This window comes from Hippoglossus hippoglossus, chromosome 10, assembly GCF_009819705.1.
Source record: "Hippoglossus hippoglossus isolate fHipHip1 chromosome 10, fHipHip1.pri, whole genome shotgun sequence".
In the NCBI taxonomy this organism is placed as follows: Eukaryota; Metazoa; Chordata; class Actinopteri; order Pleuronectiformes; family Pleuronectidae; genus Hippoglossus; species Hippoglossus hippoglossus.
In genome coordinates, this window is record NC_047160.1 from 25,486,687 (window position 1) to 25,509,449 (window position 22,763).

Here is a 22,763-nt window from a genome sequence, read left to right on the forward strand (position 1 = left end):
CCTTCCTCCGTAGAAGAGATGAAATTTGACTTTCATATTTCTCACTTTGAAAACCTGACACGTGCGGATGCAGAGCGATTTGAGGCAAAGGGCAACGAGATGTGACACAAACAAAAAGTACCGCTCGTCCTCTTTCAGACCTTTGGTCCCAACACGGATCTTTATACATTGATTTGGAATCAGATATCAACCTTACTCACAGAACTTTGATAACGTGACTTTATTCAGCTGCAGGAAAATAAAGTGGTGCACACAAACTTTAAAGTCACCTTCACTGTGACATTGTGAGCTCCTTCCTCCTCCTCCTCTTCCTCCTCCTCCTCCACAGATCACCATCGACAGCTGCTGACCCTGTTTCACCTTGTGCAGATATAATCAGTCACAGAGTTTTAACTTCACAGCAGAGGAATCACTGGTTTGGATGAATCCTGGCTGTGTTGCATGTTCCAGTTCCAGTGGCCTGATGGTGTGCGTGCTCTCCCAGTGACACAGTGAACTGGGACACTCGGACTCATTAATACCATTTGTTTACACCTGTGATTCTTCCTGCTGGGAGCGATGAAGACGTTTGACAGTTTGGTGACTGATGACACTGATGCTGTCCTATTTTTACAACACATCTGTCCAAAAGTTTGAAGAAAAACTAGTTTTCTTATGATATCTTAAAGGAAGATGAAGAAATTATACAAAGCAGCGAATGATGGAGTCTGAAGCCGCCTGAAGTCAGGTGGTCGAAGATGATACGTTCACGTCATGTGATGAGGACGTGGTTTTAAATACACGATGGCGCCTGACTACAGTTTCATTTCAGTTCATTTATGAAAGAACACGTTTCCTTTTTCCTGAACAGAGGAAACACGATACCTTCATTCATAAAGTCAATAAACATAAATCTGACTTGATGCTGCAGCAAAAACACATTTCAGCTAAAAGCTCTCGTTGTTTTGACTCATGCACGAATCAGAGCTCAGATCAGTCAAACTGTCGACCTTTACATCTGAATTATAAATTATAAGATATATTATAAAGATTTAGTTGATAATGACGACTTGCACTGAAGCTGGATGATGAGATGCAAAATCTCTGCAACTAAACCTTTGGTCTGAGTCTTTGATTCAATCAAGAAAGCCGAAAAAGAATACTACAGCTGCAAATGACCATTATTTTCTTACTGTGTCACTGATGTGGATCCATCATCAAGGATCTATTGTTTACTGATACAGTTCATTAATAAGTTCTGCAGTTAAGAGAAGAAAGGAAACGTTTACTCATCTTCATTTCCAAAAAACAAGACAAGAACTTAAAGCACAAAGAGCAAGAAATCAAGGAATGCATCTTATTACTACTTTCTATAAATTGTTTTTTGTAAATCTATATTTATATATATATATATATATATACCTTCCTTCTTTTCAGCTTCATCACAGGTTTAATGTATTTAAGTGCCATCGTTAACTTCCTTTCACAGTGTCATTTGTCTAATGGGGTTTTCACCCCAGCCTTATGAATTTCTCATAATAACTAATTCCTTTTCCTGAGAGTAAAACCTCACACATTTTCTATATTCCATCTTTAAATTATCATTTTATAGACCTCTTTGCAGAATATATTACTTTACATATTTAGTTTAGTTTATTCTCCGGTTCCTCCCCCCCGGTCTCGTCTCGTCCACACGGAAGAAGCTGCTGAAAGTTTAATGACCAGCGCGGACACGTCGACGACCAAAACCACAACTCAGAGACCAAAAGTAAACAGCAGCGCTTCCACTTCCTCCTTCACATCGTTAAGACTCCCAATGGCTACTATGTGTGTGTGTGTGTGTGTGTGTGTGTGTGTGTGTGTGTGTGTGTGTGTGTGTGTCTGTCTCAATAGGATCATAAACACTCTGCAGCAGCTCTTAAGATGTGTGTATCAAAGGGAACGACTCTGTGGGAAAACACTGGACAGACTTTAGCTCGGAGCCACTTGTCAGCACAAATTAGTTAATTGTTCTGCACTTCATTTTGAAACATAGCATTTTTGTTTCAGTGGAGACGCTGCCAAAGAAATGCCGACACAACTTAGGCTTAGAGCTTTTGCTCTGCATCAAAAGAAGAGATGACATTTTTAAAAAGGCAGCTATTATTGTCGTTTCTGCGGGGGTGTAAAAGCATGTACTGCACCTTCAGTTTAATACTTTGCACCCTCGAATAAAAGTTTGAATGTGCAGCCAGCAAAACTGATTAAAACTGCACAGGTCTGCTGCACCGTGTTTTTGATAATTGCCCAAATATCGTCACACAGATATTTCGAGGCCAAAGTAGAACACCAGCAGCATCGGATCGGACCACGGAGACGTCAGGAACGCTACCAGCGGCAAAGTCGTCCAGTCCCAGGTGACTTTGGGGAAAAAGAGCCTGTGCAGGTGTTTAAAACCTTTTCCTGCCTTGCTCCAGAATAACCTGATCACCAGGGACCGAGTCCTGGACCGGCAACACACCATTCTTCATTAGTGCTGGTGTTATTCTACATGTAATCAATCAGGTTAATTACAGACTCTGTTTCTAAATACAAGCTAAATTAATGAGGACATACAACAGATTAATAGTTCTATATAATTGACTACAATTTTAAAAAAAAAATCACATGCTGTGACCTCAATATAGGGAATTATTTGAATTTGCACATTATAACATGCAGGTAAAAGCAGCAGCGGGTCGTCCACCAACCAGAAGGTCAGGTGTTCGATCCCCCTCCAGTCGTGCACGTATGAATTTGCACAAATGGGTGAAAAGAGCTTCGACCGATGGATAAGACTAGAACAGTTATATTTAAATGCACCCAATGTGAATTAGCCTTTTAGAACAGTCCTGTGTTTCATTAATCTCGACCAAATAAAACCCCGTAAATAAAAATAGCACGACCTCGTCCACAGCGGCAGCCACGCCCACGGTGAGAGACTCTAGAGGAGAGAGGACACGAGACGAGTGAATGAGCCGGATGATGGAGGATGTTTCTGAATGAAAAGGATCCGAGAGCAGGAGGAGACGCTGGAGGTTGAACCTGCACAAGCCTGAAAGTTCAGTCTGTGACGGGTGGAGAAATCACCTTGTCAGAAACATACACACACACACACACACTCCTCCTCCTCCTCCTCCTCCTCCTCCTCCTCCCGACTCCTCTTCATCTGGGAGCACGTCAGCTTTGTTGCTGGAGATTTTGACAGCATCGTCAGCGTGTTTCGATTCAGAGATACGATCCTGTCGGGGCTGAATGGTAGAGACGTCGTCCTGCTTTCTTTTCCAAGTGTCTTATTGTGTGCGTGTGTGTGCGTGCATTTGTGTGCGTGCATGTCCTCAGCTTCATGCATCAGCAAATGCTTTTTTGTATGAATGGAGGATTTTTTATTGAGATCACATAAGTGGCTGCTGAATGAATTATTCAGAGTGTGAAAGAAAAAGTACGTGTTCTCTGCCAACTTTGCACTCTGCAGCTCAGCCACCGAGAAGAAAGAGGAAATAGAGTCACACACAGACGCAGATCGTGCGGCTGATGCCACCGCCGCTGCAGCGTGTAAAGAAAGGATCTTCAGGTGGCTCGAGGTGCCGGATGATGGATGCGTCCCTGAGAGCGAGGGAGAGATGCAGGCGGCTGGAAGGTGAACCCTGCCACACCCTGCCTGCACACTTTTTCAAGAACTTTTGTGTATAAATACTCTCACACAACGTACGGTGACGGTTTGGTGCAAAACACAGACACCCCACTTAGGAAGTCCTACATTTTGTCCTGATTGGTGAATTCTTGTGGCTGTTTGGATTTTTTTCTCGTTACCTTTCTCCTCAAATACTCAAATTGTGCGTTCATGTGGTGTCGTCAAAATTAGCTCCTCACTGGGAGAACTGATGTGAACGACTCAGGTCAAAACAACACGAGTACACAAGTTGCTGACTAAAAGACACAAAAGTATTCAAAGAACTTTCTGAGGATCTGATGAACAGATAATGTTGAATAAAGGACAAAAGTATCCATCTATCCAAAGACAAAAATAATCTAAGTTACATTTGAGTAAGAGTTTGCATCCTGATCACGACCTGGAGGAAGTTAAGAGCCTTTATCCAGCTCCTGCTACGTCCCTGAATTGGAACATAGCAGGAGATCACAGGAAAAGGAATAAACTGAATGAATGAGCCAACAACAGGCGACCTCCTCGTGCCATCTGTTTGGAATCAAACCGTCTGAGGCCGAACGTTCCCGGTGAAAACAATCATCCAGAAAAACAATCATCCAGAAAAACAATCATCCAGAAAAACAATCATCCAGGAAACAGGATCTGTCACCTGAGGTGGTGAGGAGGGAGAAAGTGAGACGGCCGAGCGAGAAGGACTCGAGGAGAGGAAAGGGAAACCCGCTGCCATCTGATCACTCTGAGTACGTCTGACTATCGACTTATGGCTCGAACACGTCGGCCTCTTCCGGGAGACGGCTGCATTAAAGGCCCTGAGATGAGCTATTGCGTTGCAGGATGTGTTTGACATGTGAAATGTCAGGTGTTGGTAGAAGACGGCATCAGGTGACACTGCATGAGACGGTCTTCTTTCACGCAGCTTTAGCCAAGAGACTTTCAGGTTCCTGTTCAGGGGCAGCTGATGATTTCAGTGAGTTCACGTGTGGAAACATTTGCAATGTCCGTTTTATTTTGTTACTTATTTTTGTCATCCCACCAGTTAGTGGAAGAGCTGAAGTTTCCCAAGCGTCTGACACTGCTGGTCCAAACATTTAGGAAACAGTTATTACCTCTGCCAAGGTTATGATTACATTTAAATTACATCTGCAGTTGTTTGCATGTTTGTTGGCAGGATAATGGAAAAACTAAAAAACTTGGTACAAGGATTTTCGATAATAAGAATAAGAATAAGAATAAGAATGAATGGAGCAAACCAAAGACCCAGATATTGGCCGTGCAGACACACAGACGACAATTCTCTACCAATAAGACAATTTACTGCACCGACAATAGATGCAGATTTAGATACAAGATGGAAACTGTGCAGAAAGACAGTTTTTTAAAATATGAATATGAAACTAAAGGACTGAAGAAAGATTGATTTTACATTTGGGTTTTGCAGCTGACGTGGCATCTGCATTCAGTCACACTCACAGATCTGCAAATGTCTCGCCACCGACACCGAAGCATTTAATTGAGTGAAAACTGGAGCAGCAGACAAAGTATGACACATATTCACACACGAAACCTGCAGCAGCCGATGTGTGCGGAATAACTGGATGGACAGATTATGAATACAACTGCGGTGAGGAGGTGGATCTTTGTTCCAGGTCTCTGATCTGCATATGCTGGGATGGAGCTGCCAAACAAAAAGGTGATAAATGTCTGTGGTGGAAAAACAAGGTCGTAAGATGAAATGACTCAGAACCATCTGCACATTCCCTCCCAACAGGATCACATAAAAAACTACGTGACAGGAAAAATCTGTTATCTCCCGACGAGGTGACGGGAAGTGTTGCAAAATCATCTCCATCAATCAAACGCTGTCAGAGGCTGTTGAAGATGTGCGTCGTGCTTTAGGACGTCGGCTCATTAAAGCCTCAGAATCACTATTTTCTATAATTTATAACGACTAAATATCACGTCATATTCTGAACTAAAGAAAAAGACTTTAAACTCACTGAAAGCTTGAAATCTACGAGAAAAAGGTTTTACGTGACCGACACAAACTTGTGAAGCAGGATTGCAATAAACATAGAAGAACATTTAGGAATTGCACCGTTGTTAAAAAGCTATAATCTGGATCTGGATCTTTGAGCCCAACAAAAGTTTTACGAGTGATTTTAAAATGATGACAGTTAAGACAATGTTAAAGATGGGGGAGGTGAAGCTGTGCAGCGAAGCTTGTTGACGAGACGCTGGTGTTACACTGAGTGACCCACTTTCACACTGTGATGTTATGAATGGGCTTCATATCTGGTTAATGTTAGACTGCAGCAGCCTTGAGATAAAAAAACATACTGGCTTCAACCGGTGAGAGTGACTCACGACATCAGGTCGTAGCTGCCCACACGCTGCCCTACATACGTGCTGTACATGCTGGTGTCATGTATGTGAAGGGGTAACATGCCGTATGTGCTCCTACCATGTTGGTTTGGTCGATAGCGAAGATGACGGTCACACTCAAACACAAATACATGAATTTGTAATTATCTGGCAGCATCGTTACAAGTGGGTTCAATATTTTATGATCTAGCATCGTCGTTGTTCTTCATCATTAAAACATTGTTTCTTAATAAAAAGCCTGCACGTGCAGGTCCCGTTCCCACACAGTTAGCCTGCATGTGTTGGATTCTGCCGAAGTTGCTGCTGCACAAACAGATGTTCACCTGTTTATTCAAAGTTCAGTGAAGCTTCACTCGCAGAACCTGGACTGGAGAATCAGTCGTTTCTGTGAACGCCACAACCGGCCAGTTCCAAACAGGCAGGTTTCAAACGAGCGCTGCACGACTTTAGTGGAACAACATCTAAATAAAAAAATATATACAACCAACAGGAACATACAACATGTCTATAACATGTCTGTAATCTTTTCTTCCGTCTCCGTCCTTGGTTCTATGTATTGTCTCTTTTCTTAAAAGTCTGAGGCAAAGCGAGAAACCAGAATAAATTATTCCCACTGTTCCTCCACAGTGATGATTTAAGCTAAAATCTCTCTAATCCTCCAGGCTAAAGAATATTAGCCGAGCGGAGGAAGCTATAAAATGACTCTTTACATCCCAAAGCAGCAGAATAAAGACCACCCGACAGTTTCTGCAGGATCCCTGGTTTAATCAAACCAACAAGCCCGAGGGCTAGAGGACTACAGAGGCAGCGAGCGGAGCAGGAGGAATCCCACACTGTCTATTGTTTCCTCAGCTCAGCCCGATATCTGAAGATGAGAACAGCCTTGAAGAAGCAGCCAAAGCACTCGGGTTATTTATTTGCTCGTCAGATCTTCGAGGCGGGTTTATTACACAATGCAGCAGAAAGAGAAAAGAACGTGAAAATATCCGAAACGTGACTGAACTATAATTGTCTTTCTTTCTTTGTCTCTTTCTAAGACATCACCTGCCAGCACTGCTATTGGAGCGCACCATCACTCATAGTCATGATGCCTTAATACATCCACAGAAAATAGCTTTTGAATTACCTGGATTGAGACACAGCATCTATGTTCATTTTAACTTAAGAACCCAGGGGTTTTGAGAAAAGAAAACTGCAGGTACTGGGAATGCAATCGACCAGATAAAGGAAACTGGAGTTTAGATGAAATCTGAAGAAAGAACAAAATCAAACTTTGCCACTTGAAGTGTAATATTCAATAAAGTGAGTGCGTAGGTGTGTCCTCAGTGGCAATTCAAGAGTTATTGGGTGTGAAAACAGAGATTCTTCCACAAACAGTAGGAGTTGATTAATTCTTACCTCTCACTGACAAGTTCCTCCATCACCGGCATCTGGCCTGCAGCGCTGACATTCATGTGACCATAGGTGCAGAGAGTCCCTGCAGACAAGAAGATTGACATTAATCATTCACATCATCGTCGGCTTGACTCTAAATTAAAACATTTAAAACAATTCATGGCATTAACAGACGAGCAGATTACATTAACATAAACACATTAAAGGCGAATTAGAAATATGCAAATGCGGCAATTTCCTCTGACATTTGAAGTCTGCTGCTATTTGACCCGGGATAATAATGTGTGCAGTGATTTTGGGGGGGGGGGAATATTTTGGGATTTTGTTGAGTTTAAAGTTTAGTTATTAAAGGTTTTACGCACCAAACACCTGCAAAAACCCAGAACCCACTGTGAGGCTGTAAAGAGAGCGACACAGGCTGAATGGGAGGAGTCTGTGAACGTGTGAAGTCTGAGGTTTGACTTAGGAAATCAAATGTTGATATGATGTGTCTTCAATTTGTATTATTCTAATTCTAAGTGAAAGAAAGAATAAGACGCCCTGCATCTGGATGGATGGACAACCGGGTGGATGGATGGATGATTAGAGGGAGGGATGGATGGACGGACGGATGGATGGATGGACAGATGGACGGATGGAGGGATGGATGGAGGGACAGATGGACAGATGGACAGACGGAGGGATGGATGGATGGACTGACGGAGGGACAGATGGATGGATGGATGGAGGGAGGGAGGAAGGGAGGGAGGGATGGATGGATGGATGGATGGAGGGATAGATGGACAGATGGACGGACGGAGGGATGGATGGATGGACTGACGGAGGGACAGATGGATGGATGGATGGAGGGAGGAAGGGAGGGATGGATGGATGGAGGGAGGAAGGGATGGATGGATGGATGGACGGAGGGACAGATGGACAGATGGACGGACGGAGGGATGGATGGATGGACTGACGGAGGGACAGATGGATGGATGGATGGAGGGAGGAAGGGAGGGATGGATGGATGGAGGGAGGAAGGGAGGGATGGATGGATGGATGGATGGATGGAGGGATAGATGGACAGATGGACGGACGGAGGGATGGATGGATGGACTGACGGAGGGACAGATGGATGGATGGATGGAGGGAGGAAGGGAGGGATGGATGGATGGAGGGAGGAAGGGAGGGATGGATGGATGGATAGATCGATAGATGGATGGATGGATGGACGGAGGGACAGATGGACACACGGAGGGATGGATGGACGGAGGGAAAGATGGATGGATAGATGGATGGAGGGAGGAAGGGAGGGAGGGATGGATGGATGGAGGGATAGATGGACAGATGGACGGACGGGGGGATGGATGGATGGACTGACGGAGGGACAGATGGATGGATGGATGGAGGGAGGAAGGGAGGGATGGATGGATGGACGGAGGAAGGGATGGATGGACAGATGGACGGACGGAGGGATGGATGGATGGACTGACGGAGGGACAGATGGATGGAGGGAGGAAGGGAGGGATGGATGGATGGACGGAGGGAAAGATGGATGGACAGATGGAGGGATGGACTGACGGACCAACAAATGGATAAAATCCACCCGTTTAGTGAAAACAACTTAAAACGTTGCACAAACACATAAAATAGTCTGTTCCAGTCGTGGTAGTGATGTGAGGTCACATGCAGAATAAAATGCACTTAATCTTCTTACACAATATTCATTGTCTGTCTCTCACACACATGCACACACACAAACAGAGAAGACACACACACAGTCTATCGTGTAAACACTGACTCATGTTGCATCATGGTAATCTCTGGATGTTCCAGATGCTTCACATTCATCTACTGGACGAACACAAACTACTGTAGATGAAATATTCCGGAGCCATGAAGACTTGAACGTTCGATGATCATCCATAAGAAAAACGTTTATCCTGAGATATGAAACCAATACAACGACCTCCGTCTAATGACCTTGAAATAACAAAGGGTGCTGATATTCATTTCTGCCCAAAAACCATTTCCATTGAAAGGTTTTCACTTTGGATGAAAGAAAAACGATTGTTTCCAGAGAAGCACCTTTATGATGCTTTTCTTGATTTTTGCTCTTTCAACACAAACACTCTGCCAAGCTCTTTGCAAGTAGTAACAAATATGGGACCACAAAGATTTTCCATTTATTTGTCAGGCCGTCTCTTTGGCATCATCACCATCTGCTAACGTGGCATTCAGCAACGCAGTTCTTTCTTTGGATGATGGAAGATTATGGTGATGGGAATTACGGCTGTTTGAAGGGAGACGGATCTCATGGCTGCGTTCCTTTCGCAGAACGACTCATCGCTCTTTGTTCGGGGGGGATGAAGGTTTGACACTAAGTCAGAGCACAAGTTCTGTCCCAGTCTGAGTTTATTTAGGCCAGGAAGTTTAAAATGTGCACAATCATTTAAAAAAACATTTAATTCCTCTTCTTTACACACTTTCTATCCTTCCTGGTACAAAAGAGAACACGAGTTAGCATAAAACATGTGAAAGTGTCCTGAGGCATCATTACGTTTCTTTATGTGCAACTTCCCTGATTTGTTTGTATTTTGAAAGTACAGGAGCTACGACCGGTGGAAGCCAACGATGCAAGGTTTGAAATGTTCCAGAAGTATTTGATGCAAACGTTTAACGACAAAGAAAATGCATCCATCGTGTTTGCTCGACCGAGGATTCACCTTCACGAGGCGCCTTTAAACTTGTAATCGTGGTTTTAGCTGGTTTAACAACTCGGGTTGGGGCTGAAGTGTGGTTGCACTTTTCAAAAGTTGACGGAGACAATGTTGTCCTATAATTTGAGAATTTGTTCATGATTAAAGACATAAAACAATATTATCACACAAGAGAAATAACAAGTCTTGGGTTAATGCTGGAAAAGTCACGTTTTCATGGTTCAACTTGCAGCCACGACAATATGAGACCCAGAGGTTAAAGGTTATAGGTCGGCTGTATAAAGCACGACTCTATATACGAGTCTCTATATATACAGTATATGTGCCTATCAGAAGGATTTATCCTCAAAAACCAACGAAGTGAACTCAGAATAAAGGACTTGGCCTGAATCAGGTGTCACATGATTGTGTTGCGTGTACACGTCTGTGCTGGTTCACGCCATCTCAAATTAACTCCCACACAGAAACACGTGCAAATGTACCAACCACACAAACCTTATAGATCTGGATTCATAAGATACTAAGCACCCTCCAAATATCACATGTTCTATAAACATATCCAGCTTACACACACACACACACACACACACACTTACAACTTGCGTATGTTCTCTGATCTTGGAGGCTTACGCTCTAATATCTACATATTTGGATAAGTTGAAGCCCGGCTTAAAAGTAAAACCACGGCAAAGCGTATTTAAATCCACTGCATCGTATGTAAAATGTATCTTCAATTCTTGGTTTTAAAACCTGTGGGGGAGGAAGAGAGAACATCATGTACAGTAGGATGTTTATATTAAAAACTTAATGTAATAAAATGCAGAGCAGACTTTTCATCAACTTTTCTTTAAAGCAGGGAATCAGCTTAAATGAACATATGACAAAGTTTTGAATCATAGAATCAACAGTGTTCACGCATCAATAGAGTCATAATGTACTGTGGTGTTCCTCTCATCTCTGAATAATTATTATAATTGGCCTTTAGACTTTTAGTCACCATTAGAGTTGATGACCCGGTGCGACAGGTCTTTCCTGAACGAGTCCTGATCTACAGACGTGGTTATTGATCTGAGCAAAGACAAAACCCAAACCAGCAGTTATCAGGGGGACTGAGATGGATCTGATGGACGTTACAAATATTCAGCTTTTTGTTTTTGACAATAATTTGTTCTTCGAAGGCTAAAGAGGAAACCATTTCTAGGATGGTTCAACAACGTCTTAACTTCTGAAGAAAAGAGAATTCGGGAAACCTAAATCTGGCCCGCAGAGCTATTAGGAACTACAGACTTTCTCCTGCATTTATCCAGAGGGGCTGTGAGAACACAAATGTCAGATATAAATAGGAGATTTTCCTGCTGACCACTGAGTGAAGTGTTTTTCCAAACTGAGCCCATGTGAGAATACAGCAGGATCATGTCTGGAGGGTCTGTGACAATCTCCACCTGCGTATGTGAAAGTCCAGAAAATGTCTGGACCTGATTATCAGGATATTTTCCAGAGTTCATGTCTAAAAACTGTTTACGTCCACAATGTGTTAAGTAGACTTCAGATCATATTTGACTTGAAAATTCAAACTGTCCCTCGACTGTGCAGCAGCTGAACTTGCACAAATGATGCAACTATTACACTTTTTCTTGCAACTGGACTTTGTCTCCTTATATAATAATCCTTTATCTTATTGGACTGTGTATTTTCTCCCTGACATCTGTCTGATTTGTTTTTAAAGTTGTTTTTATAGTGGTTTGTGTTTTTTTAATGTCTGGCTTCAACTAAATCTCCTCGGATGGGATAGTAAAATATATTTAATACATTACTGGATACATCATGGTCCATTACTCAGAGCCGGCACATCTCCATCACTGGAACCTTTGAACAACTGCAGCACTCACAAATCAAATCTTCTTCAGAGACACAAAACTGCGACAATGAGGTTTGACGAGCAGCCCGGCCACAGTTTAGAGGAATTCACTGGCATCAGCAGCGAGCTGAGCCCCAGGTGACAGCGTGCCGCACTGCAGACGTCCCTCTGCGTTCAAACACCCTCCAACTCGGAACAAATCCAGATCATTCCCAACGCCGCAGGTTTACCAGTGACGAGCGAGACAGGGGGAAATCCAAAGACAGCAAGGAATATGTCACTGAAACATTTTCATACACAATGAAAAGAAAACTGTGGAGCGACAGAGCAGCCAACATGAATACTGAGGCAGATTTCCCAACCTTCCTCGTGTGCAGGTCACGGCACCGGCGCTCCACCGAGCATTCATCAACCCAGATCCTTATATCATCATAAGGCTGATTTGCCAGGAGCCTGAAACCTGCCTGTCTTCAGGTTGCATCAGGCCCTCAGACTCTGTAACAGACACAGTCGGGGGGGGGGGGGGCAAGTTGAACGCATGACAGAGCTAATGGGCCCGGCCGCTGAGAGGTTTTACTGGAGTCTGTCAGCTCTCATCCAGTCAGCGGGACGAGGGAAGGAGAAGTACAAGGGGAGTTAGGACAGAGTGAGAAAGTGATGGAGCCGAGTGAAGGAAAGAGGAAAATGGAGGAAGAGGCAGAATCAGGGGCGATGCAGCAAATTGGTGCATTTTCATGCAATGACAGTTTCCTCCTCCGGTCACTCAGACAAACAGATTTTTGGGTCAATGCAGGAAAACAGAACGGCAAAGTGCGAACGCTCAGGTTGAGCTCATGATCCAATAATGAGACACAAAGCTCAGAGGCCGGGTTTCTCTGGAAACAGCTGAAAGTTGGTTCCTGCACAGCATTGTGGGTAGAACGTCTTATCGAGAGAAGCCGCGGTAACAAGCGAAGCCGTGTCGGTTTACAGCTGGCAGGCTGCTCAGGCTGTGGGCGGGACATCACAAGTGGACAGAAATATTCTGTTAAGAGGTTTATTCACGGCAGCGAGGAGACATTCAGCTGCAGGGGATCAAACCTGCGTGTACGGCGCAGAGTCGGGCCGGTGGTCCAGTTCATATACGGGACATTTAAATATATAAACGCAGCCAGCGCTGATATAAGAGAGTGTCAATGGTGATGAGCGTAAAAGGACTAATGGTCCTGATGGAGCTGGTGTGTTTACTCTGCGTCTCCTGCAGTTATCAGGACGTCGCTGCTTCCACAGACCGAAGCTCATCAAATATTTAAAGTCCAGCCAGCAGCTGCCCTGCGGTTCTGGAGGGAGACGTGTCAGCGGGATGTTGATATAACATCGTCCCCCTGGATTCGCCTCCGTCCCAGACGGCTCGTCCTGCTCACTGAGGCGTTCATTGATTTTTTTTTTTTAACTTCTGATTTTGTGTTTCAAGGTTGTGTTACATCCCAACATGCTCACACGCTTCGTAGAGCGAAAAACCTCCTTAGTGAGACATCTGACCTGAACTACTCACCTTTATACTGAGTACAAATGGTTCGCCAGTGTCGACATTAGTATTTTATTCTACTGTGGTATTTCTAAACTCTGTAAAACGGAAGCTAGAAGTGAATAATCTCCTGGATGTAATAACTACATCTGGGAGGTCATCATCAGGGTGGTGCACAAAGAGAAGTCATATAAATCAGTTCTCTAGGTTTAAGTACTGTCACGTCAAGTAGTATCACAAGAAACATGAATAAATCATGAATAAATATATATTAATAAAAAAAACACATTTAGAACTTGAAAGAAACACAAAGTGTCTGAGAGATGAAGGAAGCAGTGATGACAGTAATTAAAGAGGAGTTTTCAGTAATGTTAGAATGTGTGAGGAGGTTATGTTGTTCATATGTATATATAATATATTTGATATATGAACAATAAATCATATTGCTGCGACATTTATAGTCTGTGATGTTTGTTCATATGCAGTCTCTTGTACTTCAACACGAGTATAAGTTACTTTACGATAAACATGTGCTGCAAGTGTGTATTAACCGTCAGTGTATTTACAGTCCTTACGATGTACTGTATACACACTTATAATAAAAGTAAGTGAAAGTATTTAAGTACTTCCTGTGAGTGTCGTGTAAATCACCTACAAAGAAAAGCACAGACCAGGAGGAACATTACAGAGAGTGATGCACAAACACTACGACGTAAAGAAAGATGGAGACGGTGTGGACGCCGGTGGAAATATAAAAAGTACAGCGTGATGAAAAGTTGTGAACCTTTAGGAGAGGAGAGGTTTTTAATTCAGCAATAATCAGAATCTGAGGATAAACAGTGAGGTGAAAGCTGCTGTGTCATGTTCACAAGACGAACTCCACAGAGACGCCAGTCGATCTTTCAGCGAGCGCCGTCCGTGCTAATGCTCGACCACATGGGAAACACGCTGGACGTGTCCACTGGCTTTAACACGAACACTGAACTAATGGTTTGACCACAGGGAGCAGGTGGCGTCACGGCAGAGAGCAGCTGCAACTGACCACCGACGTCAGTGCCTCGTGTTTTCACTTCTGTTCGTGTGAGGACGAAACGCAACTGCAGCCGAATCAATAAGAGGAAAAATCAATCAGCAGAAAAGATCGGAAGCTATTTTATCAACTGAACTCATCAGAAACTATTCATTCTCTGGTTAAAAGCTTTTCTCTGATTTATTTATAAACTGAATATCTTCTTAACAAGCCATTCAAAGACACCATGGACCAACTCGGATTATAGATGATTAAATAATACATTTATCTGAATAACTGTTCAATAATAAAAACATAACCAGATCTATTTGACAGGTCCCAGCTCTCATGACGTCCACTCTTTCGATAGAAGGATTTGTTAGTGAAATCAAATGTGAGACAAAGGATAAATCTCTTTGTTGTAGTTTGGACGTGGACGTGATGTTTCCCTCGTCAGTTTGAGGATCATCACTGAGCCACAGAGAGCAGCTGATCATCTGTGATCTATAACAGCTGATCTGAAGGTCTGAAGGTCACTTCACCCCCCAGCCTCAGAGTCACACGGTACCTCATTAACCAGAGAATCAATCAACACAATTACAATTACTTTTCAATTAATTAGCTCCGTGTTAATCAACAATATTTCCCAATTAATCAATTATATTGGTGAGGCAGATGAGAGGCACATCAACTTTTCTACTTGAGTAAAGTTTAGTAATTACTTGCTTTTAAATACAAGTACATACAAGTATTTGACGGTGTACTGCATTGTTGCAGCAGAGTCGTTGCGGCGCCTCCTCGATATCCATCGTCATTGACTACTTAAAAAAAATATTTTAAACAATTCGATGTGACGCAATGCTTTGTAAAAGTTTTGTGGAGTAGAAAGTACAGATAATTAGGTAAAGTACAGTTACAAACTCCCATTTCAATGGAAATAGAAATCTAAAAATAACGACTTCTTCCAACTTCTAACCAACTTCTTCATCATCTCTTGATCCACCTCCTCGCTCCTTCTATCACTCGGGTTGTTTCTCATCTCTCCTCCAGCGACCTGCTGACCCGCCCGGGTCCTTTGAACACCTCCTCACACCGGCTGTGTCGCTCTAACACTTCAGAGCGGAGCAGCGTGAGCGAGACGCGGCACCGCTCTGCTTCTTCTGTGCGCGACGAGCGTCCAACCACGTTAATGAGATGAGTCACTTAGGTCACGGAAACACTTCCCTGCCGTCAACCGGCCCGATGACGAGTGAGAGAGGAGCCGCGCACACAACCACCAGCTTCTCAACGTCTCTGATTGGACATGAAGTCAAAAGGTTCAGTCCATCGTGGAGTTTGAAAGACTTTACTTTATTCTCTCTTTTTATTATTTTATCTTTTTCTCATCTTCTTAGTATCTGAATTATTTTATCTTTATCGTTTAATCTTTATCTTTTTCTCCTCTCTTTCAGTATTTTTTATTATTTGATCTTTTTTCTCCTCTCTTTCAGTCGCTTTATCGTTCCATCTTTACGGTTCTGTCTTTGTTTACCTGCCTTGGGTGTTTCCTCATTTCAGATTTATGAGATTTACTTTAGAGTTTTCTCACTTCCTGTTAATGTTTTTATTGGTTTCTTTTTTGTTTGTAGGACGAGTTCTTTACAAATACAATCTAAATATTAGCATATTCACAGGTCCCGACATGAGGAACGAAGGTGTGAAGTTACATTCAAGCCATTTTATGAGGGGATCTTGTTTATCTTTCATGGAAAACCTTTTGAATATGTAATTTTGACGAAGAAAGATAAGTTAAAATGTGCATAACAAGCTCCTGGAGTCTGACGTTAACATGACAACAGCCTCCACCGTGAGCACAGCCTCTGTGCTGGTGGTTTAAACTGCATTATGAATATTTATGCTGAATTTCTTGACCATAATCAAACTACCTTCCCCGACGCAGGTCTCGTTCTTGTCATTTACATAAATCACCATTTGCTGCGTCGTGATGCATCATCCACGACACCAAAGAAAACGCAGCCAGGCCCTTGTGCAAGCACTTTGTAAATCTGCTGATGTGTTTGTGTCACTGCTTTTCCTCCAGCGCCTCCGCCGTGCAAATGATGATGAAACACATACTGCATTACTCTTTGATTCAGGAAGTGCAGCTCAGCACGAGGGGTAGAAGGCCGTCGGGGTCCATTCCTACTCTGCACCTGGATACTGAAGTGAAACGCTCATTTATTACACAACTAAATAGTTCAATTGCATCGAAACTTATTTGGTGAAAGTGAAATAAGTCAGATTTCCCTCTTTCTGTTTTATAACTAGATCGACTACATCACTTCTTTTTTCCCACGGAGTCTGAATCACGTTCATTCTGACGCAGCGTGTGAAGCTGAGGATCTTTCTGAATGAAATCTGAGGGGATCAGTCCTCAGAGGTTTCTGTGTGTTTCCATCACTCGTTGCTTTAGACGTAGACAGATTACACAAACCCTCCTCTTCCTCCTCTTCCTCCTCCTCATCCCGGATCCAGATCTTTCACCTACAAGGTTCAGTCGCACGTATCTGCTCCTTTAACGTTTTTCTTTATGAAAAAGAATCTGACATGTGTAAAGTGCTAATAGGGGAAAGTTTGTGTGGATCTGGAAAATGATCCAAGTGTTTTTAGGGGGTAAAACTTCACTCAGTCAATAATATTCCTTTCAACGACATCAGAAACAGATTATTTTGCCTGTGTTTGATATAAAGAGTTTGCAGAAAACGTCTGTGTGCACGGTTTATGTATCGGATGCAATACGTTGATGCGAGTGTCCTTCTGGTTCAGTGACACATGGATCCAGAGGCACAGTTCACTGACCCAGGGCAGAGACTATGAATGGTAGAGCCTGTAGTTTATAATCCGTTCACACTGATTCCTAAACACCCGAAACCTACACATCCCATTTACAGGAGAATCATGTATCCGCCCTCCTCCACCGGCCCCAGGGAGCCTCCGTACCGCCGTATGTTCAGTTTGCTTCTGGAGGAGTAATCTGTGTAAAGTTGTTTGGATGATGCTCTCGAGAAATCTGCATGATGGATTAACGGAGGCAGAGAAATCCGGCTGCATGTGGAAACCCTGAAGGAGCACGAGACCTCTCCTGCTTCTTCACGCCCGAGAGCACAGAGCTTCACTTTGCTAATTGTCATTCAGGGTCGGGCAGTTACACGTGTGCTCCTGGTTCACGACACGCTGATTTAAATCTTTACCTCGCTGGGTCTGCTTCAGGGGAGCCACAGCTCTGTCCTTGTCAGCTCTTCACACCAGCTGTCCTCCCCCCCTCCTCTTCTTTCTTTTTCATTCACTCCAATTATCTGCCTGCTCCTCTGTTCGGAGCTTCTCTGCAACCGAACCCTCATTACTCACGACTTCACCCTTTGCTGTCGTTTAAGGAAAAACTGAATTTAGCCTTTAGACACCTGGACAGCTCTTGAGGGACGACGATGTTTGGTTTTATTTGACAGCGGTAATTAAATGTGCCGGCCTGTGGATCTCCAGGTGAGGTCGGCGTGGAGCACATGTGGCGTGACGGTGAACTTAGTCTAAGAGACGACGACAGGATGAGGACACACTCTTCTGTACCGCTAGATGAATTTTCCAATTAAATTGAAATGCTAATTGGACTTCGATGGCAGTCGTGAGGCTTTTCTCTGTAAAAAAGCGACTTCAGTTCCCGTGTTGTATTCCTTCCTATAGATGATTCAGACTGGATTCTATAGAAAACTCTGAGAAGTGATAACAGACATGGTGCAGGTCTCTGGGTGCACATGCAAAAACACTGTGCAGCTAAAATCGTCCATTTTCTCTCCACTGATGAAAGAAATTTGGCAATTTTAATTTGCATCTCCGCCCCAAACTGCTGTTCCAGGTTCATTAAAGCATCGATGGAGGAATTGGGCGTAAGACCTGAATCACTTGTGTGTGACGGAGGGAGGAGGGGGAGAAAAGAAGAGGCAGGGGGGGGGCAATGAAGAGAAGGAAAGAGGAAAATGAGGTTAGAAAAGAGATGCAGAGACAAACAGCTGGAAAAATATCAAAGAAGGATAAAAGGTTTGTAAAAGAAAGAAGAAAGAGACAAATAGAAACGTGTGGGACGACGCCAGGAGTCTTTTGAGTCGGTGTCTCATCACGTTATCGATTCCCAGTAGCAGCTGCTGACTCTGGCTGGTGTTTCATGGGCTATTTGCTCTGTTAAATGTCAGCGTGGTCTTAGTTCAAGGCCCCTGACTGAGAATAAATCCACAGAGGGAAGAGAAGAAGGAAAAAGGAGCAAGTACTTAGTTTCTTTTTACCGCTTGATTTCCTCCGTCGACAACACGCACCTCGATGTCGGCCACAGTCACATGTTACTCACCGGTTTCAACACGTCCAACGTCCAGGTGAGTTTCTGACGATTCTCAGCGACTGAACCCTGCATGTGAAGTCAAACTAAAACCAGAGCGCGCCTGAGTGAACTTTGCTCTGTGAAGACGCCGCTGATACCGCGAGTCAAAGAATAAACCAGGAAGCGGCTCGGCAGAATCAGACTGAGGCCGCGGACGTTACAACGGCAGAAAAACTCTTCACTTGTGGTTTCATAAGTCTGTCAAAGTTTCCAGTGACAAACTAAAGTTATAGAGACAAAGTCAACGCACTCTCTCAACAGGAGATGCAGCAAACTAAGGATGTTCTCACTGTAAACACTTTCATTCTATATTCAGGAGGACGGAGGCGCTTTCAGTGAATTCAACTTTTAAAAGATAAAATCAGAAGCTTAGTTTTATCTTGTGATCTCTGCAGATATGTTCATCATCTGTATAAGGGCCCGTCCACACCTTGTTTACGCATTAGAGGAAACACTTGCTAATGCACGAGACTTAAGGTGATTTCAGAACGAACTACATTTGCCCTGTGCAGACCGCTGGGTTCACATTGTGCAATCAGTGCCCGGCCAGAAGCTTTGTTTCTATTGGACGAGCCAGTGTTGCCAAAACGGCACTGCCAAGAAATGTCCATTAAAAAGAACTGGTTTCACATTGTGTGTTACTTCACCGCACAGACTGCAGTTGGCAAGATGAGTCAATTAATCCATTTGCAACTCAACAGGAAAACCATCAACAACTATTTTCATAAGTGATTAATGTTTGAATCATTTGTCAAAACTGGAACGTCTGAGGATTTGCTGCTTCTCTCAGTCACATCCTTGTTCACTCAGTTTCTTCGATTTTAAGACCGTGAGTGAATCCTTTTAAAACACAGGATGAGATAGTGAATCTTGAATCCTAAAGAAAGTAGAGAGTAGAAAAAAGCAGAGTGAGTGGAGGCGAAGATGTCGTCTGGTATTTTGTTCAGATATCGGCTTGAAGTGAATGTCAGAACACTCAATAACACCAGTTATCAGGAGCGGCTGCTGCGCTGCGAGTACTCATCAAAAACTGACCTTTCATACTGACTGAGTGTCTCGTCTGTCTCGCTGTCTGTCTCACTGTCTGTCTCACTGTCTGTGTGTCCTGAACATGTCTCAGATCAGGTCTCAGTGACTTCTGAGACCTGAGGAGATTTCATTAGAAAAAGTCATAAAGAGCTGCTGGACTGTCCAAAGAGCACCTGGAGAGAAGGTGACTCACAACAGCACAAACACGGCGACGCACACACACACACACAGACACACACACAGGGATTGTAAAGTGTGCGTCCAGAGAAGCTGTCAGACGCACACACACAGAAACACAGCAGCCTTAAAACATCGGGATATAAACGTCAGGAAGAGTCGCGGCTTAAAAGCAAAGTTGGTTGGAGGTTTAACGAGAGACAGAAAAGACGAGAGCGGGACAAAGCGGCAGATGGCGAAACAAACGGGAAGAGGCCTGATGATAATTTGAAAAGAGCACTCGATGATGTAACAAGTCAATAAGTCATTACCTCACACGGGTTTATGCTCATTCTGCTCGTCTGTGTAAATGGGTTTCGCCTCTTTTCCGTCTTCCCTGAAGGTAAACAGCAAAATCAATCAAATATACTCTGCAGGTGCCGGACCTGCAGGGGGCGCTACAGATAGAACACTGCTCTGATAGTAGAAAATCTACTCAACTGCTCAGATTGAGACAATAATGAAACCAGTGCGCCCATTAAAAATGAGAAAAGACCATTGGGACTGCGACTGGAGGAGACGGGGATCAAACCCCCGACCTTCTGTCTTCTGCTCCCAACCTTTTAAAGAGAGGAGGAAGGTGGAGGAAGACGAGGATGCACACGGGACACAGAAACGAGATCTGCTCCTGAATATGTGATCACCAATCTGAGTGCTAACCGGTATTGAACCACAAAGTCAATACATCACGGTAAACATCATCAGCAGAGGATTTTCTCAGGTAACGATTGTCCCTGACACGTGTTGCTTTTAGATCCATTACATTTGAATATGTTTGTTCATGTTTACAATGAGTCACACGTTTCTCTTAAATCTAAAAAGTCCAAAAACCTGAGATGCAGCAAAATCTACAGCAAGAAAACGTAGGAACAACCTCAGCAGTTCGTCACATATTAAACAGATATTAAACATTATCTCTCTCTAACCTGTGAAACACGCAGCCGCTCGTCTCACGCGTTATTTAACTCGTACCAATTTTTTTTACGACTTAACATCCTCAACAATTTACCGAGTCGTTACCGACGGCCCCGGCTGCTCGAGCTCCTGTTATCGTTAAGTCTGAGGCCGAAGCTGCTTTCATGAGCTCAGCAGTAAAATACTGGAGCTGGGGACAGAAGCTCAAACTTCAACAAACTTCCCTCAGACACGGTCACGTCACCAGGTTGTTTGCAGTGCAGAAGTTATTAATAGAGTCAATAGAGTCTGTAAAATGTCATTTTAATTATAACCAATAAAATAGAATGACCCCATGTGCAACAGACTGTTTATATAACCTGACCTTTGTGTCTTAACAGAAATATCTACAGAAGATTCAATGTGGATCAGCTGATTGATCATTTATTTGTTTTACCACTTCGTCAGTTTTTATTGGAATTCAGTTTGTTCACTGGAAACGTTTGGATTCTCCAGCTTCCCCCGACCGAGAGCTCGGCCTCTTCCACTTCGACAGTAAGTTCAATAAAGACTTTATTAATGCTGGCTATTAAAAGTGACCTTGGGTCCTATAAACACGTCGTAACGTCAGAGAGACGCAGGGGAGCAGCGGGATTCCTCCAGCAGAGCCAGCTGGAGTCCCCGGCACCATTAACCTTAATGGTGGTTTCTGTTTAAGCAGCATCGATATGAGCGGAGGGCACGTAGGTCACACACGTGCACGTACTTCACCGCAGCAGCTCAGTAATGACAGTGGAAACCGTTACCTGCATATGTTGACGGATTAAAACAGGCAGAGATAAGAACGGGACAAACACAAGCACGGCAGAGGAAACACAAATTATACACATGGACTCATTGTGCACCAGGATCAGTGCAGGTCTCTGGGACCCGAGGGACATGGGATCACAGGAAGAAACCGAAAACACTGGATTAGCAAAGATCCACAGAAGAACCGTGACGAGTTCTCCAAGATGCGTCCGATCAACCTACGAGACAAATACCTTGAAAAGAACCTGTCCAGACTCCTGACGAGCTTCAGTGTTGTCTCCCTTTACTACAGACGTTTGACTTTTTAACTTTGCAGAACTTTTACGTTAAAAGAAAAAACCTTTAAAAACACACTAGAGGAGAGAAACACTACAAAATAAAACACCATGTCTCCTCTTAAGACAAAGACTAACGGCAAATATTGATCTGATTTACTGCTCTTCGTGTGAATCCAATATATAAATCCATCCAGTCATCCATCATCTGTGCCACTTATCCTCTGAGGGTCGTGGGGGGACTGGAATCAATCCCAGCAGACATTGCGGCCGGGCGCTGCCTCGACAGGTTGGCAGACCAAAGACACACATCATCCTCGCTCACATTCACGCCCATCGGCAATTTAGAGGCATCAGTCAAACCTGCAGGTCTTTGCACTCAGGCAGAAAGCCGGAGAGAATCCACACAGAAACAGAGAAGACATGCAAACTCCACACAGAGAGGACCCGCGGGTTTGAATCCCTCCTCGCTGGGAGGCGACAGAGCAAACCGCTGCACCACAGTGATCAATACAATATATGTGCATAGTATTAGTGTGTGTGTGTGTCTGTGTCTGTGTGTGTGTGTGTGTGTGTGTGTGTGTGTGTGTCCACATTCCCATAGCTGACAAATGCTC

The 22,763-nt window shown here is 43.7% G+C and overlaps 1 protein-coding gene across 2 annotated transcripts in view; it reads right to left on the reverse strand.

The window, feature by feature from the left end:
- Positions 1-22,763, reverse strand: part of htr4 (5-hydroxytryptamine receptor 4) — a 103,705-nt gene that overhangs the window by 59,945 nt on the left and 20,997 nt on the right. For both annotated transcript variants that reach the window (XM_034598297.1, XM_034598298.1), the window contains exon 2: positions 7,448-7,526. In XM_034598297.1, coding sequence (XP_034454188.1) covers positions 7,448-7,503 — 56 coding nt within the window. In that variant the 5' untranslated portion in view covers positions 7,504-7,526. The remainder of the gene's footprint in view (positions 1-7,447; positions 7,527-22,763) is intronic.